The following is an 18,095-nucleotide window of genomic DNA, read 5'->3' as shown; positions in this document are numbered from 1 at the left end:
TCTACAACAGACTATTTAAAGAAAAAGAAAGGGACACAGGATAGGTATGTAGATTCAGCTGGCCTGGAACTCACTATGTAGATCAGGCTGGCCTTGAACTCACAGAGATCCGCCTGCCTCTGCCTCCTGAGTGCTGAGACTACAGGTGTGCGCCACCACGCCTGGCATAACAAAAATATTTTTACATGAGGATGTAATTCAGTGGTAGAATACTTGCTAAGCATGTGTGAGAACCTGAGTTCAATCCCTAGTAACACAAAATAGAATAAAATAAAATATAAAATAAAGTAAAATAGGATTTTAACAGAACATGCATAAATATGTTGTCTCTGATGAATAAACTGGACTTACAGACTTTTACTTTCTAAATTATATATTTCTATAATTATGACTTTTATAGTGAGACTATATTACTTTAATTATTAGAAACTTTTTATTATTTTTGAGAGAATTTTATATTGTTAAATACATGCCTTTATTAACAAAACAGGTAATGCCAGGGCTGGAGAGATGGCTCAATGGTTAAAAGCACTGATTGCTCTTGCAGAGGACCCAGGCTCAGTTCCCAGCACCCACAAGGCAGCTAACAACCATCTGTAACACCAGTTCCAGGGGATCCGATGCCCTCTTCTGACCTCCTTGAGTACTGCATAACACAGGTGCACTTAAATACATGTGGGTAATACACTCATACACATAAAATTAAAATTATGTAAAAATTTTTTTAAATGCCTTCTTTGGTTATAAAGTAAATAAGTTATTTAAAAACTGTAAAAGTAGAAATCTATGATGTACTTTAATTTTTTAAATTTTTTTATTTTTTGGTCTTTTTTTGAGACAGGGTCTCCCAGTAGCCCCAGCTAGCCTGAAACTCACTACTTAGACCAGGCTAGCCTTGAACTCACAGAAATCCACCTGCCTCTGCCTCCCGAGTAATGGGATTAAAGGCGTGTGCCCTTCAAAATAAACTATTATAACTAAGGTTTATTAAAAATTATATGCCTACAACATAATTATATTCTAAAATGAAAAATGACTTAGAATATCAAGGTCATAGTCAAACATATTGCTCACACAAATTCTAACACAATCTGCTAAATAAGGATAAATCCAACCAACCAAGTATAAGTTGCATATTTACAATGAAGTGCTTGACAGGTATTTTTGTGGGTTATAGCTTACAATAAAAAGGTGATCTGGGAACAGGTAGGTACCTTGTTCAGACATAAACTTAGTAAGATATTAGGTTCAACAACTTGCATATCTTTACTTTTTAATGACCTTGAACCTGCAACTGGGATATCAATCTGTCTATTAAATCTTCAGAAGGGAAGCCAGAGTGAAATAGGGTAGATTTTTTTTTCCCACACTGGCAGTCATGGGCAGGGTAGGAGTAGAGGGCCAAGAGGCTGATATGTTGGCTGGGTAGGTTGTTGTTTGTTGTTTATGTTTTGTGTTGTCTTTTTTTTTGTTGTTGTTGTTGAAACAGGATCTCACTGTGTAGCTCTATTTGGTCTGAAACTCACTATGTAGACCAGGCTGGCCTTGAACTCACAGAGATCTGCCTGCCTCTGCCTCCCAGGTGTTGGGATTGAAAGCATGTGCCACCATGCCCAGGGGTTTTTGTGTTTTAGAAAGAAGGTCTCTCTATATAGCCCAGCTGTTCTGGAACACACTATGTAACCCAGGCTGGCCTTGAACTTGGGGCAATCCTCTTGTCTCAGTCTCAGAGTGATGAGATGGCAAACATAGGGTATCAAACATAAAAAGTTTTCAAAATAGGAATCCTTTCTGGCCAGGCATGGTGGCACATGCCTTTAATCCCAGCACATGGGAGGCAGAAGCAGGCAGATCTCTGTGAGTTTGAGGCCAGCTTGGTCTACACAGTGAGTTCCAGGCCAGCTGGGGCTAAAGGGAGACCCTGTCTCAAAAAGATTAAAAAAATAAAAAAATTTTAAAAAGGAATCCTTTCCCTCTTCTTTATCTCTTGTCTTCAGAGCTAAGACTCTCTGGTTTATACATAATGCTAAGCACCTATTACTACTAAAAAACACAAGTCATTCATTACAGTTTATAGGCATTATCCACAGAAACTTCTGATAAAAAGGTTTTGACCTTCTGACCTTCTTATCAGGGTCTGAACCAACCTAGCAGGATCCTATGTAATTCTGTCTTGAGACAGATGGATTCAAGCATAACTTTCTACAAATTTCCAGCCACAAGAACATTATTTCCTCTTACAGCACAAGCTATCTCAAAACAAGGATGTGAGTTTAAACAGCTCAATAGAGGGAAAGCAGTAATCCAAGGACTTCTGAGTATATGGCAGCCACTAAGATGCATGAAATCATAGTGTGTTTAGTTTTTATGTTAGTCCTAACTGCACAAAACTGAAACTAGTTCCCTAAAAACCAACTGCTCCTGAATGCCCTAGGCAATTCCCTCCACTTCCCCAGTTCTGCAGACATCAGTAACAGCATGTCACAGAGAATAAAACACACTCGTAAGATATACCACATAAATGCTAGAGTGTTTATGGGGAATAAATGTCAAGGTAAAATAGGAATATTTATTTTCTGTGTGGGAGGTGGTGATCCTGTGTGTCAATGCTCCATTGTACTGAACTGATTTTCATTTTGTCAAATGACTAAAATATTCCACATTCATCATTTTCAATGGCTAGGGCTATGAAGTGACAGAAGCTTCAATGACCTTTCACAGGTCTAGTTTCCAGACATATGGACTTCATAATCTCCCTCATTCTAAGGTTCTATTTCCAGAACAGGCACAGTGGAACATGGAGAGCTGGCAAACTAAGATTTCTAATCTAATTTGCCAGAAGCCATTCTGTTGGTCTCATGGCCTACCAGAGAATCTAGACCCCCAAGTCCTCCTAAGGATCCTAATGTCCTGTCATTTAGTCCTTTCTGTAAGTTGTTTGAAGTGACATAAAAGCAGCTAATTTATAGCCCTATTTTTTAAAATCTTGGTCAGCCAAATTTTCATACATCAGTTTATTTCACTTTATAATATATTAGACAGAACAACAGTACTGGAGTCAGCTCCAAAGCAGCAACTCACTCTTGGGGGTTCTGCTGACATTTATAAACTGATCCTGTTTCTCTCTTGTGTTTTACGTTATCAGCTAAACCTGCCAACTTAAATTATTTCCTTGTAACAAAATCAGAGTTATCTATTACTCCAGTATGCGTACATTTCTGAAGCTTTGTACCCATATCAAGTTTTTCGAGGGTAGAGAGCAAGACCATAAATAAACAAATGGAAAACAAAATATGTTAGCATTACTTTAGCAACAGAAGCTAAAAGTCAAATGTGTTACACTGAAAGCCACTAAAATAGCTAAATAAATATATAGACCTTGAAAAGAGCAAAAGCTTGATACTGATATAGTCATTTATGCATTGTCCCTTCTCACAATCAATCTTTCCAATCTCTGAGCTACTGTAACTCAGAGCTCCTCCATTTTAAGAGTAAATGATTGTTCCTAGGGGCTTGTGACAGGTGGTTGGATAGTAAAAAAATTGGAGACAGGAAGTCAAAAAGGTCAGATTTATAACCATCCCATTATTTCACTAGCACAATAGACTAAGAAACCAATTTCCTTGCAATTGATATGGCTAATGGTCACAGTTACTCAAAGACCATTGTGACCCAAATTGAGCAATAAAAGAACCACCAGAAAGAAATAGGAAAGCTATTTTTCCCTCGGGGCTAATTCTAGTTCTTTATTCCCATATACTCTATAAACTGTTTTCCTAAATTTTTCTGGGATTTCATGTTGACTAATATATGATCCCTTTATACATAAAAGACATAACTTCTTTTAAAAAATTTTTATTTATTTTATGTGTATGAGTGTAGTGCCTGCATCTGCACCCATGTTGTGCAATGCCCATTAAAGTCAGAAGAAGGGGTTGGATTCCCTGGAACTGGAGATACAGGCATTGTTAGCCACCATGTGGGTGCTGGAAATCGAACCTGAGTCCTCTGCAAGAGCAGTCAGTGCTTTTAACCACTGAGCCATCCCTCTCCAGCCCCAACATAAGTTCTTCTTTAGTTCTAGAATAGCTTCAAAATGATAAAAAGTGGCGAGTGCCTTTAATCCCAGCACTTGGGAAGCAGAGGCAGGTGGATCTCTGTGAGTTCAAGGCCAGCCTGGTCTACATAGTGAGTTCCAGGACAGCAGGGGCTACGGGGAGACCCTGTCTCAAAAAGAAAAAAAAAAAAAAAACATTTATTTCAATGTCCTTGCAAACTTTCTATAACTCAATCCCTAAGATCTCTCAATATTTTACATTTTTTAGATAATTTATGTGACTCAGTCTATGAAAAAATGTAGATGCCCCTAAACTGTTCTTGTCTAGAATTTGTTTCCTGTCTAATACACATTTTCATTCTCTTTGGGAGTTTACTGTTCAATACTTAGCCTTTCCCAATAGCAACTAGGATGCCACCTGAGCTCAGAAACTGACATTTCACCACATTGCAGGAGGAACTTTTCCCAAAGAGACCTCTCTGAATAAACCTGTACGTAGCCTGAAAAGGCAGAACAGTGGATACAGTGGGCACTGTCCTATATAGAGACAGCCACTGATGTGCTGGGATCTGAGTGATCAAAAGGTACTTGATAACCCTAGTGCCCCCTCAAATCCTGCTGCTCAAATCCCATTATAATAATCTCTTGACAAATCTTCAGTTGATGGTAGAACACTTCTGTTGTAGTATACCCTGGGAGAAGGGGAAAGCAGGGCATAAAGAGTGGTGAATATGAGTGTACATCCTCACTGTCTTCATTCCCTCTAACACACTCTACACAAACTAAACACAGAGCAAGGAGGCCCATAGCTACAGTGAACCTGGGAATTGGGAAAACTCAGTACAAGGCCCAGGGTCACTTGGATAATGTGAATGTGTTTTTCTGCATAAAATCTCACATTCAGATTTCTGGGTATATAAGCAAACAATAGTTGGTTACCATAGGTTACTAAATATTCTTTTAAAAAAAAAAAAATACAGAGTCTCCCTGTAACCCCAGCTGGCCTGGAATGCACTATGTAGACCAGGCTGGCCTTGAACTCACAGAGATCTGCCTCCTGAGTGTTGGGATTAAAGGCGTGTGCCACTATGCCCAGCTAGGTTACCAAATATTCTTGTGTCTCTAATAATTGGCCAATTTCACCTTGCCTGAAAAAAGTTACAAAGGATTATAATGGATCAAGCTATAATATTTTTTTAAAGCTTCCCATTATTTCTTTAAATCTAAAATACAAATTTCTTTATGTAGTCATCTTAACTCCCCCTGGAATTCCTGTGGACTTGATTTTCACAATATTTACCTGAGACCCAAGCATCTTCCAATGAGACTCCAGATTTTACCAGACCTACTTTTTCCATACCTCTCTTAGGCAAAGTCAACATAGCAGAAGAAAGTAAGGCTCAGCCTACAGAGACCATCACGTGACCAGGTGTGGCTTTTCTACTGCACATACAGCTTTATAACCTATGTCAACTCATCACATTTCCGATGGAAAACTATCACCACATGGCACATGTGAACTCCAGGCAGTAAGAAACAGAAAACCTGGCACTGCTGCCAAGGGCTTTAGCTAGAAATATTTAGCACTTTATTATTTTATTATTTATTTTTGGTTTTTTGAGATAGGATCTGTGATGGTTTCAATGAGAATGTCCCCCATAGGCTCCAAGTATTTGGACATTTTGTCCCCAGTTGGTGACTCTGTTTTATGAGGCCTTAGAAGGTGTGTAGCTATGCTGAAGGAAGCACATCACTGGGGTCAGGCTTAGAGAGTTCTGAAGCCTTGGGGGATCTCAAGTCACTCTCTTGCTTCCTGTGTCTCCCTGACCAAGTTTTAAACACAGGGGAAGGACATTTCATATCCAAACCATAACTATGGAGTTGGAGGAAAACAATTATAATCACCTTGGCTACTTTTGTTATAGGATCTAAGCATTAAATGTATTCTGAGTGTCCTTATAGCCAAGAGAAAAAGGGAAATATGATGATGAAGTACCTAATTATCATCTAATAAAAAGCCAATAGCTATATTGGTTGCCTGCTGAGAAAAAAAAAACTTTTTTATGGTACTAGTAATAATTGATCTAAGAGTATTTTTATAATAATAGTCATCAAACCATACATTGGAGCTGGGCATGGTAGCGCACGCCTGTAGTCCCAGGTCTTGGGAGGCAGAGGCAGGCAGATCTCTTTGAGTTGAAGGCCAGCCTGATTTTCATAGTGAGTTCCAGGCCAGCTGGGGCTACAGAGAGACCCTGTTTCAAAAAGATCAAAAAAAAAAAACAAAAAAAGCCCCATACATTGGACACTGCCTTTAACAAAGTTATTTCAGAAAATACAGGAATTTTTTTTGTAATCCAAACCTTTTATAGATACTAATAAAATCTGTAGGCATACAAGAAAGGAGTCTACAATTTTTTTTTAAAATTTTATGTGTAAGTATGTATTGTCTGCATGTAGGTAAGTGCACCCATGTCATGCAATGCCCGAAGAGGACAGAAGAGGCTGTTGGATGCCCTGGAACTGGAGTTATAATTGTTAGCTGCCATGTGGGTCCTGGGATTTGGACCCAGGTCTTCTGCAAAAACAACCAGTGTTCTTAGCAAGAGCACAGCACCAACTTCTGGGATCTACAGATTTATTTTTTAGGGACACAAATTCAGTAAGCATTATTCTTATGTAAATTGAATATAATATATATAGAATATAATATAGAATCCCTTTAGCAGATTGGATGTGGGAGCCTATCTTTTAGACTGCTATTTGAAATATTCACTGACAGGTTGATTTTTGACAAAAACTGAATAGTAGTTAGAGTAAGACTGAAAATATTAGCCAGACTTGGCATAATGGAACTAGCCAGTGTTTTATTCTTTCAAAATAGCCTTTTCTCACAGGTCTTTATATGAAATGACCCATTTATCTTCATTCTATATGAATTAAAGCAATGTGAAAATGGACACATTTTCAATTAAATGTTGACTTTTTAATAAAAAAATCAGGGAAAAAAATGCAAGAGCCAGAGGATGGGGAGGAGTGATATGAAATGCTGTCTTCTGAACATGACAGGGCTGCTACACTCATGAACTCAGTAGCTGTGGTTACCTACAGAAGACCAAACCAGTAAATATTCCAGCATGGTTGAAGGAGGTGCTCTTGAGGCCCCACCTCTATGTGAGGAACTACTAAAAGTTGATGACTGATGAGGATGGGAGAGTCAGTTTTCTTCTGGTACTGTGGCCCCTGGTAGGTTGTCTATGCATCAGTGGATGGCCCATAACCATGTGCATGTGGAGAATATTAACTGGACTCAGTGAGTAAGTAAAAAAAAAAAAAAAAATGGGAAGAGGACATATGGAAGGGGGGCAGGAAGGAGAGAGGGAAGTCAGTATGATCAAGACACCTTATATACAGGTATGAAGTGATCAAAGAGTAATAAAGCTATTTTTCAAATATTTTATTTTGGTGTTTTAAATAATATGTATGTGGGGGGTGATTGTGCAGTTCCATGGAGTCCAGAAGAGGGCACTGGACCTGCTGGAGCTGGAGTTAAAGGCAATTATGAGCCATCTGACATGGGTGCTGGGAATTGAACTTGGGTTCTCTGGAAGATCAGCACACGTTATTAACCTCAGAGCCATTTCTCTAGCCTCAAAGATATATTTTTAAATCTTCTTAGCATGAATATATATCTGTAATCCCACCCAGCCAGCACTAGAGAGGTTGAAGCAAGAGGATCTAGCCTGGTCTACATAGCAAGACCCTGTTTCATACAAACACAAAACAAAATTTAAGATTGGGGCTGGAGCGATGGCTCAGCAGATAAGAATGTATACTGCTTTTGCAGATAACCTGGGTTCTGTCCCACACCCATATTGGGCAGCTTACAACTGCCTGCCACTCCATTTCCTGGGGATCCAACACCCTCTTCTGGTCTCTGTGGACACCTGCATGCATGTGGTACATATAAACTCATGCAGGCTGACACATACATACATATAAACATGAAACCCTAATGATTTAATTATTTTCACTTGTTGGTCCAATGTGAGGTAAAGTCTTTATTTGGCAAGGTTTATGTTTATACATAGTTTCAACTGGAACAAAATAAATCCTTCATAGCCTACTGTTCACAAATGTAACAAAGTGACATTTTCTCCCTCCTCTCACTTGGCATCACTACCCTTCAGCATTATTACCTTCAATTACATAAATTCTTTTGTTTAAGAGAAAAAGTATAAATATATACTTTGGAGATGCATTGATAGATGTTAGTTGTGGCTACCTGAAAGGTGTGTGGCACCACGTGTGGCTGCTACTGAGCATTTGAAATATGACTAGTGATACTAAGAGACTGGATTATTTTTTCATGATAGTTCATTTTAAATTGAAAATATCACAAATGGCTAGTGACTATCATATCAGACAACATAGGAGATCTTCATTTCACAAATGGTACGAGTCTAGAATAGTAAGTGTAGGGAAGCTGCGTTCAAAATGGTGCCGACGGCCTCAGTGGGGGGAGGAGCTAAGGAACTGGACCAGGGACAAAATATAAGAAAAAGTGTAGGTAATTGGAGACTAACCAGGAGGAAAATGCGTGAGCACCTCGTGATCACCATAGTAGTGCATTGAAAGGAGCCTGCATGCTCTACGGTGACCTTTCACAGGATTGGAGAATAGGTTCCTGCCTATGCTAATGATTGTGGGTTTTGCCTTTATAAGCTTTGTAAACTCCCTGCTGCGTCTGAGAGTCTGGGGGAGGCGGGTGAAAGGGCGAGCAGTGCACTTACCCCTCCTAGGCCCCCATCGCTGAGCTCCACTTCCTGCCTCACTGGCAGGGCAGAGGCTCCGCAGTAAGGACTCAGTGAAACAAGAAGGTATCATGGGTAGCACAAACATAAGCCAGAATCCTGGAACCCTGCAGTAGAGTCTCTCCAGGAGATTCAATCTGGTTTACAACACTAAGTATCTCCTATGAGTTCCAACTCAGGAAATTCTGAGCCAAAGGGTAAACAAGAACAGTAGCTCTCCAGAGGAAGCAGATGGGAGACCAGGGATCCATTAGTACCACATCTCTTCTGAGAACAAGAATTATGAGTAATTCTCTTTTCTCTAGAACTAATTGTTACAACAGATACCTACTCCCTGAAACAAAAATGCTTAAGAGTCATCTCCATAATTGAAAGAAGACTGAGTATAATTGAACACAAACATAAATAATGAATAAAAACAAGTACAGAATGCCCTGCCCTTCCAAACCATTCAGAGAACTCTTTCAGAGATGGAGAGACAGGAGTGACCTGAATTTTCTCAGTTCTGGCAGTAGACAAAAGAACAACACAGGAAATTAAACTCTACTGAATAGCTTCATATGAGACTAAAACCAAATGGTTCAACGACAACAAATCATAATCATTTTTTTCAATATGTAGACTTGTGTTCCCCCATTTCTGATGTGTGAATCATATTCATTAGCAAAGAAGCACTAGCTATGGTAACATTTTCTAATGACTGTTATTATTTTTTAAAAAACATTGATTGAGAGCCAGGCATGGTGGCGCACACCTTTAATCCCAGCACTTGGGAGGCAGAGGCAGGTGGATCTCTGTGAGTTCAAGGCCAGCCTGGTCTACATAGTGAGTTACAGGACAGCTAGGGCTACAGGGAGACCCTGTCTCAAAAAGACAAAAACAAAAAACAAAAAAAATAAAAGATTGACTGAGCTGGGCGTGGTGGCTCACAACTTTTGGGAGGCAGAGGCAGACAAATCTCTGTGAGATTGAGGCCAGCCTGCTCTATATAGAGTCCTAGACCAGCTGGAGCTACAGGGAGACCCTGTCTCAAAAAAAAAAAAAAAAAGGATTTATTGATTTTTATGTGTATATATGTGTGTCTGAGTTGTATGTATGCATACCATGTTTGTGCAGCGCTGCTGGAGACCAGAAGAGGTCATGAGATTCCCTAGAACTCAAGTAACAGCTGCCTGATTTAGGTGCTAAGAACTGAATGCAGGTCCTCTGAAAGAGCAATAAATTCTCTTAATTTTTGAGCCATTTCTCTAGCCTATGACTATCATTCTTCATACCCAACCTTCACACCCAACTTTACAATCCCAAGAAAAGAAAGCTAAAAGTATGAGAAAACCTAGGACTTCATATAAAGAGCTGTGAGAAAAGGCTATCTTGACAGATAAAACACTAGCTAGCTACATTGTTCCAAATCTGGCTAATGTTTTCAGTCTTACTCTATTATTCAGTTTTTGTCAAAAATCAACCTGACAGAGTGAATATTTCAAGCACCAGTCTAAGGATCCCACATCCAATCTGCTAAAGGGATTCTATATTCTTTATGATATATATTATATTCAATTTACATAAGAATAATGCTTACTGAATTTGTGTCCCTAAAAAATAAATCTGTAGATCCCAGAAGTTGGTGCTGTGCTCTTGCCAGCCACTAGGCCAGAGCCGCTCACCTCCGAGACCTGGAGTGGCAATGCTGAGAAGTGGTCACCATGCCTTTGGCTAGAGATTTACTATGCCCAGGTTGCTACAAGATTACCACAGTTTTCAGACATGCTCAGACAGTGGTTCTTTGTGTAGGCTGTTCGACAGTGTTGTGCCAGCCTATGGGCAGGAAGGTCAGACTCAAAGAAGGCTGTTCATTTAGAAGAAAGCAACACTAATGATCTATACAATTTCCTGCAATTGTGTTTTCTCACAGAAAGCCTTAAGTTCAGTTACTCTACCAAGATATAATTATGTTTGATTTTGTAAGCTGTAAACAATAATCTCCTATTTTGGTGTCAATTTTTCAATAAAGTTTTAATTATGGAAAAATAAATAAATAAATCTGTAGTATATTAGTTACTTTTCTGTTGTGATAGAAACACTGCCCTAAGCAACTTATAGAAGGAAGAGTTTATTTGAGCTTACAGTTCCAGGGGAATTACAGTCCATCGTAGGGGGAGGCATGGTGGCGGAGGTGGCTGGAGGAGGAGCTGAAGATGTAGCTACGTTCTACATCTTCAAGCAGGCACAGGAAGCAAGAACACAACTGAAGATCTGGCAAGGCTTAAGAACTCTCTAAGCCCATCTCCAGTAATGTACTTCCTTCAGGATAGCCACACCTTCTAAGACTTCCCAAAACAGCACCATCATCTGGGGACAAAATGTCCAAATACTTGGAGCTTATGAGGAATATTTTCATTCAAATCACCACATTCCACCCCTTGACCCCCATAGACTCATGACCATATAAAATGCAAAATGCATTTAGTCCAACCTTAAAAGTCCCCATAGTCATTACCAGTCTCAATACTAATCAAAAGTCCACAGTCCAAAGTCTCTTCTGAGACTCAGGGAAATCACTTAACTGTAATCCCCTGTAAAATCAAAAGACAAATTACATACTCCAACATACAGTGGAACCAAATACACATTACCATTCCAAAAGGGAGGAATGGAGGCATAGTGAGGAAATACCAGACCAAAACAAGACCAAAAACCAGCAGGACAAACACCAAATCCAGTGGCTCCATGTCCAAATTCTGGGACTTTACTTCCAAAAGACTTAGTGGCTCAGCCTCTCCAGCTTTGCTGCATGCAACACACATCTCTCTCTTGGGCTGGTACCACTCCCTGTATGCAGGTCTTCTTGTCACATGTCTCACAGCTCTGGCATCATGAACGTTTTCTTGGGGTCTCCACTGCCAACCAGGCTTTACCTTCACGGCTTTACACAGTGTCCTATCAAGGTCTTCTTTATGCAGGAGTACTCCTGCTGCAATGCTGCCTGGCCCTGGCAGCTCTCTGAAACCAAGGAGGGAGAACCCCTTCACTCTTGCATCTTTTATGCCTCTGAAGCCAGCACCAGGTGAATGACACTGCCAAGTGTGACTGCAAGTTTGGGATGGACCCCAGCCTGCTTTATCCATTTTAGAAGCTTTTCTCTTCAGTGGTCCCTGAAGCATTTTCCTTTCACCAATTGGAGGCTTAACTGGGTGTAGCCTTGCCCTGGAGGCACTCTCTTCATTGTTTAAGTGCAAATCTCTAGGCCCCTCCTTAATCACTTTAATCTCCTTATCAAAGGGATCCTCTCCAGCATATGCCAGGGCTTCAACATTTATCTTAGTAGTGCTCTTTTTCAATCCAAACTGTACATTCTGTATTTCTTTCTACCCCATTTGCTCTTTTTCACTGTTGATCTGCATAATAGCCACCATTAATAGCCATGCTGCCATTGCTACATTAGGCTGTCTTGAAATTTCTTCCACCAGAGAAATTAGTCCATTGGTTTTCAACTTAGCCTCAGGCAAGCTTTTTGGCAGTGGGCAGACTCCAGCCAGATGCTTTGCCAAAATATCCCAATTACTGCTTAAGTCCTTATTTCCCCCTTGAACTACATTATTCGCAACACTACTTTCTTCCTACTAGAACAGGCTGTTAAACTCTGCTTACATCAATCAACCACTTTTCTAGTCCCAAACTTCCAAAGGCTACCATATTCTTCCAAAACTCCACATGATCAGGTTCTTCACAGCCAACAATCCACTCTCTGGTACCAATTACTGTATTAGTTACTTTTCTGTTGCTGTGATAGAAACACTGACCTAAGCAACTTATAGAAGGAAGAGTTTATTTGAGTTTATGGTTCCAGGGTAATTACAGTCCATCTTGGTGGGGAGGCATGGTGGCAGAGGTGGCTGGAGGAGCAGAAGCTAAGCACTACATCTTCAAGCAGGCACAGGAAGCAAGAGCACAACTGGAGATCTGGCAAGGCTTAAGAACTCTCTAAGCCTGCCCCCAGTAATGTGCTTCCTTCAGGAGAGCCACACCTTCTAAGACCTCCCAAAACAATGCCACTAACTGGGGACAAAATGTCCAAATACTTGGATCCTATGGGGTACATTTTCATTCAAACCACCACACGTAGAATCCTTTTTTGTATGCCTACAGATTTTATTAGGGTCTATAAAAGGTTCAGATTACAAAAAAATTCCCTGTATTTTCTGAAACAACTTTGTTAAAGGCAGTGTCCAATGTATGGTTTGATGTCTATTATAAAAATACTCTGGGGCTGGAGAGATGGCTCAGCGGTTAAGAGCACTGACTGCTCTTGCAGAGGACCCAGGTTCAATTCCCAGCACCCACATGGTGGCTACGAACTGTCCTTAACTCCAGTTCCAGGGGAATCCAAAGCCCTCTTCTGACCTCCATGGCAATGCATGACACGGGTGCACTCACATACATGCAGGCAATACACTCATACACGTAAAATAAAAATAATAAATAAAAAATACTCTTAGATCAGTTATGATACTTAGATCAGTATCATTAAAAACTTTCTTTCTCAGCAGGCAACCAATATAGCTATTGGCTTATTATTAGATGATAATTAGGTACTTCATCATCATATTTCCCTTTTCCTCTTGGCTATAAGGACACTCAGAAAATGTTTAATGCTTAGGTCCTATAACAAAAGTAGCCAAGGTGATTATAATTGTTTTCCTCCAACTCCATAGTTACGGTTTGGATAGGAAATGTCCTTCCCCTGTGTTTAAAACTTGGTCCCTAGCTGATGGACCTATTTTGGGAGATTTAGGAAACTTCAGAAAGTGGGGTCTAACTAGAGAAAGTAGGTCACAGAATTGGGGGGACTGTATCTACTTAGGGGCTGTATCTTGTCCCTGGCCCCTTCCTCCTCCCCTCTTTTCGTGTCTGCCAGGAGGTAAATAGCCCCTGCCATACGCTCATCTTCCCTGCCTTACCCAGAATCAAAAAAGCCAAAGACTACAGACTGAAACCTCTAAAATCATAAGCCAAAAATAAATCCTTCCTGCTTTCAGGCTATATCAGGTATTTTGTCATAGTCACATTTACATTCAGATAGTTTAAACTAGCTTCATATACATGGAGGAAGTCTCCTGTATGCTTGTTCTTACATTTAAAAGTTACTTAAAGTTTAGCTGGGCATGGTGGCACACACCTTTAATCCCAGCACTTGGGAGGCAGAGGCAGACAGATCTCTGAGTTCAAGGCCAGCCTGGTCTACATAGGGAACTCTAAGCCAGCTGAAGCTACAGGGAGACCCTGTCTCAAAAGACCAAAAAAAAAAAAAAAAGTTACTTAAAGTCCTTTTTATTAGAAGGCAGCTTGTCAGAAGAGTTAGACTTCACACTACAAGTCCAACATCAACCACTGTTATCACAGTGCCAGTGATGGTACACTAGATAAATTCTTGTCCTAAGATAACCAACAGAAGTAAAACGAACACAGACATGGTACTGGGAAGAAGGGCGCTACAGCATAGATCCTCAATGTTCCTGAAAGGCTAAAGGGTTAAAAGCTCAGTCCCCAGGTAATGATTCTGGGAGGTGGGAAACTTTTAAAAGTTAGGGAGTCAGATGTAGTGGCTCAGACTGAGGCAGGAGGATTGCCATGAGTTCAAGGCCAGCCTAAAACATAGTGAGTTTTAGGCAAATCTGGCCTAAAGAGAGAGAAGTATCTTAAGAAATAAAGGGGCTGGGAAGATAGTTCAGTCAGTAAAATGTTTACCATGCAAGCTTGAGAACCTAGGCTTGATATCTAGAATCCACATAAAGAAGCTGGGCATAGTGGCTCATGTTCATAATCCAAGCACTGGGGAGGCAGAGACAGGTGGTTCCCAAGGATCAGTAGTCAGCTAGCCTAGCTTAATAAGCAAGTCCCAGGCCAGTGAGAGACCATGACTCAAAAAACAAGGTGGATAGCATCTGAGGAACAAGACCTAAGGTAGACCTCTGGCTTCCACATGCACCTGTACATGAATATACACACACACCAAATAAAAGCAAACAACCCCCCCCCTTTTTTCTCCTCAGTCTTGAGGTAAATGGTTTTGTTCTACCACATGCTTTCATTACCACAGACTCAAAGCAATGGAGTCAAGCATTGGCTGGAACCTATAAAACTGTTAGCCAAAATAAACCTTTTTTCCTTGTAAGTTAATTATCTCAAGTATTTTGTTATAGTAACAGAAAGCTACCGGTACACAAACTGCTTCAGGATCATGGGGGTAAAGGGATACTCACTTCCATTCTTTCTAAAAGTAGATTTGGACTGCACCTAAATTCTGGACAGGGCCAATATTACTTTTCTATATAGTAAATAAAATAAGTGACTATAATAAGCTCAAGTAATCTGCCCATGTCTTTGCCTCTCTCCACTGTCTCAGACCATCATACCATAACATACTGTTGTGATGGAGATTCTGCAGACCAGACCAGGAAAGTGGCTGCAAGGGCCTTAGAAGACAACCTTGATGGGAACGGAGATCAGCCCAAGCCCTTATCATTTCAGTCTAGTAAGTACATACAGTGTTAAGTGAGAAGACTTTTAGCCTTTAAGGGAATAAAAGGGAAGAGAGTAGATAAAAATAAACTACCAGGTACTTAGTACTTCTGGTGCCAGGAGCTAGAACAGCTGACATATACACATTACCTTAGCTAATTTTCACAGCAACTATATGAAATATATATTTCTATTTTACATATGGAAATTCTTTGGTTACATAACTAATTAAAAACTACAAGAAACCAACACTGGTTACCATGCATTTTGCATCCTGTAGTCCACAGTGGTCCTTGTCTAAAATAGGCTGACTCTATCTAGGTCTGTCTGACTTGAAAAGCAGTTTTTCCATTACCTGCTACTGTTTCCTCCCTGTGTCTGAGCCAGAGAAGGACATGCTGCTCCTGACAGTACCTCAAGAACAACCAAATCCTAACTAGCAATGAATACCCTCTGCTTTCTGCTCCCAGAAAGCTGACTGAGCTCAAATAGCAAAGTTTCACTACAAGTCTTTTGATACAAAGACAAGTCTATGTTTCAGTACGGGCTCTGTAGGCCTATAAAACAAACATTTAAGCTCATTAGAGTACCACTGGGAGTAGGGAGAATAATGGAATTCCTAGCTAACTCATTCCCTTTGGCATGTGATAGATTATTTTGATTACAGACATGATTGGGTGAGGAAGTATCTATGATATTAGTAAATGCACTTCTAGTTGCATCTATGAAGGAATTTATAGAGGGGTTTAACTGAGGGGGAAATCTTGCCTTGAATATTGGCACCATAAACTAGGAACTTGGATGGGATAAAAGAGGGAAAAGGAGAAAGCAGCTAGTACAGGCATTCACATTCTCTTCCATTTGTCCTCATTCTCTCACTCCTATTCTCTTTTCTTTCTCTCCTTCCCTCCCACTTCCTCATAGTCACAAAGTGACAGATTGAACTCCGCCACACCCTCCCTGACATGATCAAATGAAACCTCTTGTGATGGCTAATCCTGGGTGTCAACTTGATTGGATCTGGGATTAACTAAAATGAGAGAGATCTTCTTGATTGGATCATCTGAAGCTGGAAGACACACTCTAAATGTGGGTGCTACCTTCTGATGGCAGCCTGTATAAAAGGCCATGGCAGAGGAGAATGCCTGGCTTCTTGCTGCTTGCCTTCTCTCTTGCTGGTGAGTTCGTCTTGCTGCTGTAGACTGAAGACTAGCTGATCTTTTGGAATTTGTCAAGACCTTCAGCGCCAGATTGGGACTACTGAGACATCCAGCCCCATGGACTGAGCAACTATGGATTCTCAGCCTCTCCAGTGTGGTGCAGCCATTGTTGGACTATTCAGACTCTATCCTGTGAGCTAAGCTGATAAATCTCTATACATATATATTCATTCTACCGGTTCTGTTTCTTTGGAGAACCCTGACTAATACACCTCTAAAACCATGAGCCAAAATACATTCCTCCTTTTTTTTTTTTTTCATTCCTCCTTCTTTAAGTTGTTTCTCTTTGGTATTTGGTCACAGTGATGAAAAACTCAAACAAAAGCTGGTACAAGAGATGAGGAGTTGTTGCTATAACTACTTGACACTGTGGTGAAGAAGCCTTTGAAACTGGTTTATAGGAGAAATTTGGAAAAGGTTGAGATTCATGATAGACATGCTCTAGAATGTTATAAGCAGAGCTTAATAGGGGTTAGGAAGATAGCTAAGTTGGTAAAGTACCTGTCACTTAAGCATGAAGACCTGAGTTCAGATCCCAAGTATTCACATAAAGAAGCTGGGCATAGTTGTGGGTTTTGTAATCCTAAGGGTAGAGACTACCAGATCTGTGGTCAGTCAGTATATCTAATCAGTGAGTGCCAAGTTCAGTAAGAGGTCTTGTCTCAAAAGAGAAGGAAGACAATCATGCCTACCTCTGGCCTCCACAAATATATGCATACACACACACACACACACAACACAACACACATGCACTATGCACAACATATACATACACACACAAAGATAAAGGAAGAAAGAGAAAGAGAGAAAGAAAGACTCTTTAAGAAGAAAGCTCCAGGGTGCACTATTCACACAAGACTACCTAGGAAAATATCCCTCCATGTTCAACTATCCAGATACCCAGAGTCCACTTTAACTGCCTATACAGAGACTCAGATATTGCTTGACCGGTGGCAGAAATCAGCATCTACTGGATGCTGGTTCTGCAGGCATGCAAAATGTTAGAATTTCATGGTCATGGAAGCTTCTACCCAGATTTTAAAGGAAGATCTGGGCAGTCAAGCAATGTGTGACAGAATCAGAATCCCTGCAGGAAGCCCCTGAGAGGATGATATATGAAAGTGTGACAGTGAAATTGAAGATGCAATAGAGACCCGAGAAAGTTAAAAGATGCCAGGAACATGGAATGTTGGCCAAGGAAAGTCACAGGGAATGAGCAGAACTAGCTCAAGAGAGAGGCCATTTGGTGCACAAATGGAGAGGTTTGTTTGCCTAAGACTTTAGAGCTCACATCCTGCTATCATTGGCCCTGTATGCAAGACATAGATCTATAGTATTTAACATGTATTAACTAAAGCCCTGTTTGGGCTTCAATTTTGTTTTGGTTCCACTCTTCCTTGCTAAGTCCTTGTCTTACTTTGTTTCTTCATTGCTGTGACAAAATACTCTGACCAATACCAACTTGGGGAGGAAAGGGTTTATTTA

At 40.4% G+C, this 18,095-nt stretch overlaps 2 protein-coding genes across 4 annotated transcripts in view; one reads left to right on the top strand and one right to left on the bottom strand.

Moving 5' to 3' along the window:
• The window catches only part of Sil1 (SIL1 nucleotide exchange factor), a 314,878-nt gene that overhangs the window by 151,379 nt on the left and 145,404 nt on the right, over positions 1-18,095 (bottom strand). The window lies entirely within an intron of this gene.
• LOC115070596 (40S ribosomal protein S27-like) lies at positions 10,575-10,806 on the top strand. Its single transcript, XM_029564134.1, has one exon. It carries the CDS (start codon positions 10,575-10,577, stop codon positions 10,743-10,745), a length of 171 nt encoding a protein of 56 aa, XP_029419994.1. The 3' UTR covers positions 10,746-10,806.

This window comes from Nannospalax galili, unplaced genomic scaffold (assembly GCF_000622305.1).
Source record: "Nannospalax galili isolate Female #2095 unplaced genomic scaffold, S.galili_v1.0 scaffold856, whole genome shotgun sequence".
Lineage (NCBI taxonomy): Eukaryota > Metazoa > Chordata > Mammalia > Rodentia > Spalacidae > Nannospalax > Nannospalax galili.
This window is presented reverse-complemented; position numbering and strand designations above follow the sequence as displayed.

Coding starts and splice junctions, on each gene's coding strand:
- LOC115070596 (XM_029564134.1), top strand. CDS start 10,575: ATGCCTTTGGCTAGAGATTTACTATGCCCAGGTTGCTACAAGATTACC.